At 37.5% G+C, this 7,345-nt stretch overlaps 1 protein-coding gene across 1 annotated transcript in view; it reads right to left on the reverse strand.

Moving 5' to 3' along the window:
• Positions 1–67: 67 nt before the first annotated feature.
• The window catches only part of LOC105044303 (uncharacterized), a 15,531-nt gene continuing 8,253 nt past the window's right edge, over positions 68–7,345 (reverse strand). Inside the window, exons 9-15 of the mRNA XM_010922154.3 lie at positions 7,342–7,345; positions 7,096–7,204; positions 1,291–1,358; positions 878–947; positions 713–787; positions 513–604; positions 68–422 (exon numbers count right to left, since the gene is read on the reverse strand). The exon at positions 7,342–7,345 is cut by the window's right edge and continues 248 nt beyond it. Coding sequence (XP_010920456.1) covers positions 341–422; positions 513–604; positions 713–787; positions 878–947; positions 1,291–1,358; positions 7,096–7,204; positions 7,342–7,345 — 500 coding nt within the window. The 3' untranslated portion in view covers positions 68–340. The remainder of the gene's footprint in view (positions 423–512; positions 605–712; positions 788–877; positions 948–1,290; positions 1,359–7,095; positions 7,205–7,341) is intronic.

Raw genomic sequence — 7,345 nt, forward strand, 5'->3', positions numbered from 1 at the left:
TTTTCTTGAAAAATACTCCTGCAACGGCGTTCACAATCATCAAACACATGAGCAGGAAAAGGCCAAATTTTGCTTTTTGTTGGTTTTCCAACAAATCAAAAACTCTTTTAATTTTTCCCTGTCAAAACCTTGTCCCCCTTCGCATAGATACCTGTGAGCGACGGAGATAACATGCTGCAAACAGCGAGAAAGACCACTAACAGCATTTATTTCTTGTTCTTTCCCATTGTGGAAAATACAATCAAATAATTTCAAAACTACAGGATCCAAGAGATGGGGAAACTGCTTTTACATGGACAACGATCAAACAACACACTGAATATACAATAAAACCAGGAGATCATGCAGAATGCCTTTGGTAGATATATTTTGTTCTTGGATCAACAATCAGACCCTTCCCTCCATTCACCTCAAGATCATGTCTGGGAAAAAAAAAATTATTCAATAATCAAATTCTCCATCCATCATGCATCGATATGTTTGAAGTAACATAAAGGTTATGGTACACTCACTGGAACACAAAGTCGGGAATGGTCAACTGCTCTCGAGGAACATATCTGAACAGCTGCAAAAGTCGATCAACATATACTACTTTTTTCCACACCTATGTACAATGATTAAAAAAGTCATTTATAATCAGGACAATATAAGCTTTCATGGTTAATCTAAACAACCAATAAAATGTGTGTGGGGGGGGGGGGAGAGAGAGCACTTCTCCATCAACAAACAGCTGCAAAGCAAAGATTGCAGCCCTCAGACCCAGGGTCGGATGGAGAACATAAATTGCCTGCAAATTATAAGGGGATGATCAATTTAAACATGGCCATGGCCTTACATGAGCCCAAATAAATATACCAAGTTAAAATTAGGTACAGACATGCAGATTACGCTTGTGTTTTCGACCAAGTATCTGCTGTAAACGTTTCATCCATCCTAGATCTGGTTGCCTGTTATTTTACATAATTAGCATAAAAGAGACTCAATTAAGAAAATAAACAATAAAAATTCCACCAACTGGAGGTTAAAAACCAATAAATCCAAACCATAGATGAGAGAGGGAAAACTCTGCAACAAATGGCAGGCAACAGAAAACCAGTTAAGTCCACTCTTCGTGACCACAATTGGTAGATATAATCCAAGATGTCCAGTCTCAGAGAGACTGGCCAAGGGGTTAAATTTGAGATACAAAAAGGAGCCAGAGCACTGAGCTATGTAGATCTCCATTTGAGTGTAAAAGACATTTTTAAGTTTGCTCCTTTCAACAATCCAATTAATCCATAGCATACTTACAATTGTAAATTCGCTGCAGAATGAAAATAGACAATTGTGTAAGGCTTCTGGATCAGGGGTTCAAACTCCTGTAAATAGAATATAATATTAGTCGAACCTACCATGATAATGCAAGTCCAACAAAGAACTCTTAGCATAATCCTAACAGCATCACATGATGAAGATTAAAAACAAATACTCGATCCCTCTTGCAATGATGGCATCCACCAGACTTACAAACATTGGGACAATATTTTATTTACTATTGTTAGTGACCAAGTTGCTGGAAAAAAAATCCCTGCTCTAATTAGCCAGCGTTCCCAGAAAAAAGAATGGGTGCTAATGAACCGTAACTGACTCAAGAACTCTTCTTAACATCAGTTCATGATCAAATAGCAACAACATAAACTAATAGCAACACTGACAAGAAAATTTGCAACTTTGATATTGATGGTTCAAGTGATCTATCATTGTTTTGTGCAAATGTATGGAGATGATTGCCCACTTGGGTGAGAATGGAGAGATCCACAATCACACTCTACAATTAACCCGGATATTGAAGTTTTGATGTTTTCAGAAAGAATGCCAAAGATCTTTGAAATACAATTTCTGATATCAACTCCATGCACAATGTATATAGAGATAATTTACCCAATTTCTACTAATTGTTCCAAAACTTTTTTTCCAATATCAACTTGAGGGGAATCATCCATCATGACCTAAAAAATTGGAAGGGTAAATGTGCTGTCTTCGTCAGACCCAGAATTAGAATTCAGAAATATGTTCCTTTTTTGACAAGGAGAGAATGTCGCAGCTCTATGTAGTGAGTCATAATGTTAGTATTCCACTTTAGTCCAAGCAATGACCATTTAAGCACAAGGCCGGCTATCTTGCAATCAGCCTGCTAAAGCACAAGAACTTGAAACTGCATTTGAAGTCCATTGTTCAGTTTCTTGAGTTATTTTTCGAGTTTGTGAACGTTATTTGGGTATAAAGTTATCTTTTATCTTATTTATAGTCGGTAATGTGTTTTTAATGTGATTAGTACTTATGGTAGCATCCCTAATAAACCCTTAGTTAAGTTAAACATTCGCAAGTTCTACTGAAGGTTAAGATGTTTGCCAAGAGATTCCAAATGATACAAATGAAACATAGCGGTCATTTATTGGGGCTGAAGGTTTGTCCTTGATTTCCCATTTCCTAGTCACACATCTTTTCACACTAAAAGGAAACCATTTAACTTTCTTTTGAATGGTTCCTATTAGACTGGTAAAGTCGAATTACTTGTCCCTTAGAACCACTGTTTGCCTTGGTCTGCTTGAGCACTTCCTGATTTGAAGTTATTATTTGATTTCATCGGCCCATGATGATTGACTCATATAGTCTGACCAACATTCATCTTTGCTATGAATATCTCTCATGGACTAATGGTAGAAATTAGCATATACCAATTTATCCGGTTCTCCAATTATCCACCTAAATCAAGTACTCATATTTGGACTTACACTAATGACATAATAAGAACCCCCAAGAAAAGTATGTCCTTCATTCCGTCCCATTGCTCCATAGGGTTTCAACTATTACCTGGAATTTCTACACTCTGGTGCTTCTAAATGACATAGTGAACCTCCTTAATTATTTCTCACCCCATTGTAAATTCCCTTCAAAGTTCAGCTTTCCCATGAGAATGACTAGTTCATCTGATATGGTCATGCTCAAACAACAGAAGGGTGCAAGAGGCAAAATAGAATATCAAGAAAACCATATTATTGAAGATTTATTTAGACCATGTTTGTCCGTGTTTCCAATATTTAAGGCTAAACCTTAAAATTCTTTCTTAAGTGGGTCTTAGAAGTTTGTTTTGGTGCCACGATTAGTTTCATGACTTGGTAAGTTTGATGACAAGGTATCATTTTCTCACAAACAGTAGTTTCCCTGGCTTATCCACAGAAAGTGCATGCAGGTGTCCGACCAGACATAATATGCTGAACTCTCTTCTTGCTCTTCCTTTTTTTTTTTTCTGTTTTCTTCTTCTCCATTCTTTAGCATTATCTATATCACATCTCCTACCTAATCTCTAACTCCCTTTCACAAAAAAACCTCATAATTAGATTTCTCTTAAGCTGAAAATACATGGTCAAGTTAGCAGCCTTCAAAACCATTTAACATCAAGCTTTCCCACTAGACATGAACGGCATGTTTTCTGCTGCTTCTGCTTCATGAGAACAGAAGCCAGAAGCTAGGATTTCTAGCTTCTTCTAGAAGCACATTTTTGACAGTTTCTTCTTGTAAGATCACTTTTCAGACAATGCTACAAAAAAAAAAAAAATTTCAAGAAAAGTACTTTGTTTTAAAAGCCACAAAAGTACCTTTCCTCTGAACAATAACAAACATGCCCTAAGACTTACTTTTCTCAAGAGAAATTATTAATTAGAAGTTTGTTTATTATAAAATTATACTGAATTTTGAGGCAATTAAATTACCAGAGTAGCAGAGTCCCTAAAAATTTTATCTATTCTACAATTTTTGCAAACGTCGAGATAATTATATTATGTCAGATTCCTCCCAGGGTTCTACCAAACTCACTGAACAGCAGTCTGTTGTAGAACATTACCAAATGTCAAAGTGATTATATAAAGCAAAATTCCTTCAAGGATCTACCAAACTCCCTGCAGGAGTACCCGCAACCGAAAAAAAAAGGAATAAATGGCACTGATGGATGCTACAACTAAGTTCCAAGAAATGCATAACATTCTAAATCTGCTTGCACAATATCACAGTATATGATACCTGACTGAGCTGTGCAGGTCAGTCCATATAATATTGTACCAACCATGAACCAAATAGTTCATGGCCTTGGTACGCAACAGGGCCCTAACCGGTGTGCATCTAGTCCTTACCAGGTTGCACTACTTGAAACCAAGTGGTTCAGTCTGGTAAGGGTTTGGTTCAGGCCTCATTAACCCCTCTCCCTCAATAATTGAGGGAGAAAAAAAGTCATGCACCCTTTTCTGAGTTTTCTCCCTCTATTTCACCATTAAGCAACATAATAGAGGAGAGAGAAAGGAAAGAAGAAAGAGAAAGAGTGGAAGGGTGAGCAGGAAGAGCAAATCCGCAGTTTACAAAGATATTTTCCTAGATTCCCTCTTCCATTTTTTAAATCCCATAATGGCAAAAAATTGAAAAAATATGGGAAATCATGCCAAGATGTAACATTTTGGCATGATTTTGTGATATGTCATAGATCTTAGTCAATTCTATACAATTGTAAAATATTTTGATTTTTTTTATCTTTATTTTATTTTCTATTATAAACATATTTTATAAAATTAATAAAAAATGAAGGAGATGTTAGATTCCAAAACTTAGTATCATGCTTGTGGTCTAGCATGCTATCCATTGTGTAACATGTCAGCCAGCATGGCTAAAGCTTGAAGAGACAAGATCACCCCTTAGGCTAGCCAGTCTTATAGCAGAGCAAGCTAGGATAAATGCAAAGAACTAGGTGGATTGAAATGTGTCATGTCCACAGCGAACCAATGCCATAGCAACGGCCACCGCAGAGTTTGGGGAAAAGTCAGTCAGCGTCATGGCCTTGTTCAAAGTCGAAGATCTCCGGTCAGAGATTTGATATGGAAATGAGGGGGACAAGCTACCTTTGTGCTAGGACCAGCTAGAATAGCAAGGTCAGTCAGAGAAGCAGACCCAATAAGGGAGGCAAAACTGGCCATGGTAGTCTACCTATTCAAGCCAACCAGGAGAGGGTGGTCATTGAGCAAGGATGTAAAGCCAGTGCCTTAGATCTACGCCTAGGCAAAGCAAAAGAAAGGAATCAAGAAGGTCTAAATCCAGACAAAGCAAAAGGAAGGAAACAAGAAGGCGGATTCATTGAAGAGAATGGATGGGGAGCCAAATAGTGACTCCGAGACTACCGAGCCCTTTGATGGGATGCCCATGTCATCTCATGATGCAAGCAATGATTACAATGACTCTTCGAGTGTGATGGATTCAATGGTCTGGATGGAGGCAATAGACAGGGAGGGGGTGGCATAGTTCCCTTTGCTTACTAGTCCCAATTTGAGTATAGGACACAAGATAGGGACCATGGCTGATGAGGTAATGTGTCAAGTGAGAATCCTGAGCATATTTGGATTCCCCATATGCTCAAGATCATCATCCTATACCAAATTATGTCCTCCTATGCTGGGTTATGACCCATACGGATACATTCCCTTTGAGTCTTCATGTTCGAGTGATTATAATCCTTTCTAGCAAGGTATGCCATGTCGTACCAAACAAAGCAGTACAGGCCATATCGTACCATACTAGTGCTGAATCAGTATGCGGTATGGAGGTATAAACCGGCCACTATACCAGGTGTATCGACACAGCAACAGGTTGGCACCGATATAGGGCCCAGCACCGGGATGACGTACCTTGCTCCCTAGCCTCCATGGTCTATGGATCAGAACTTGCTGTCATTTTGTAGATTTCCGCTATTGTACCCAGTAGAGCACCGGTATTAGCTTGGCCATCTGGTACAGATGGCCTACCAAGATCCCGTGTGGGCACAATACCAAGGGTGGTGTCAAGTTCCAAGGTCCAACTACAAACGTGACCCAAACATGTATGAGTGACATTGACACTCCACTAGGAATTGAACATATACATGTATTTTGCATTTCCATATTTTCAAAAAAATATTTTACATTTTTAATGTTATACTTAGTAATTTAATATGTATCATATAGTCACTGTTCTTTATGCATGTAATGTAAAATTAAAGTATATAATCTTTAAACATAAAAGATGAACTCAACAAACCATATTTTTCCACTCAAAACTAGAAAAAGGAAGCTTAAAAACCTTGAAGACAAAAAAAAGGAAAAAGGTTTTCTTATTGTACTAGTACGAGTAGGTGGTTGGCTCCTAATCATAGCCCACGCACAATCTATAGCCACCACAGGCACCCTTCCCTCTTTCCATTAAAATTCACAAAAATGGTATGCCAACAATGACTCATAGTGAGATATTCCACAATACCTAATGAATGACAAACCAACATTGATTTTGCTCTCCTTGCCTCTCTCCCTTTGGTGAAGTGGTGAAATTGGATTCTACTCATTGAAACAAGAAATAAGTAGAAGATTTAAGAAAAAAAAGGTTGGCTGAGTTGGTGTCATTTGTGCAACTCTTATTCTTTATTTACCAAACAGTTTGACAATTTAACATGAGAAGCTATGGGTTCAATAGACAGAGAAACGGTCAGCTTTGTTTTTTTTTTTCTCCTTTTTTTTGAAGTATTTTATGATTTGAAACTTGATTATCTACATTTTTTTTCTTAAAAAAAAAATATGTGTAAGGAGGTGGCCATGTCAATTTAGGCCAGTGGTGGAGCCAGTTTTTTTCTGGGGCAAATGGGTTGGGTCCAGTTAAGCCCATGTAGATGGGTATGTATCAAGCAATAATGAAATGCTCAAGTCAATCTGGGATTACTTAAGCCTTTGCTACCGTGAATTTTCTTGAATCAATGGGTAATTCAAGTGGCATTTATCAAGGCCCATTAACTTTCAACTGAAAAAGGAATGCTTTTCAAGGTCATTTTAATGAGGTAAATGAAAGGACCAACTTGTTGCAAAAGACACAATAAATTATTAAAATTTAAAGCATGAAATTTATGCATTATTAGCAATTAGAGAAAGTTCCACAAGTTATGTTGCTGAGCATTTTGTGGAAAATTATTGCAAATTAATGATCTAAGGTGCAAAACATAAGAGAACAGACCTAGAGAAACAAATAATGCAATTCAGCAAAATGACCTGCTACCTTCACTACATAGAGAACAAAGCGTTCCAAATCAAGACAACGTAAAAGAAAGTGAGCTCCTACAACAACCATCACAGGACGTCCCTCACTGTCTACTCCACCACGATAGCTGAAATTAACAAGCAAAAGTTATTAAAGATATGGCCAAACCAACTTAGAATACAAGCTTGTGGATGGAAGGTTTCGTTATGCAAACACAGATTTTAGCACATGCATTTACAGCCAATACAGAAAGGAGAAACTTACACAA

This window comes from Elaeis guineensis, chromosome 4 (genome assembly GCF_000442705.2).
Source record: "Elaeis guineensis isolate ETL-2024a chromosome 4, EG11, whole genome shotgun sequence".
Taxonomy (NCBI): domain Eukaryota; kingdom Viridiplantae; phylum Streptophyta; class Magnoliopsida; order Arecales; family Arecaceae; genus Elaeis; species Elaeis guineensis.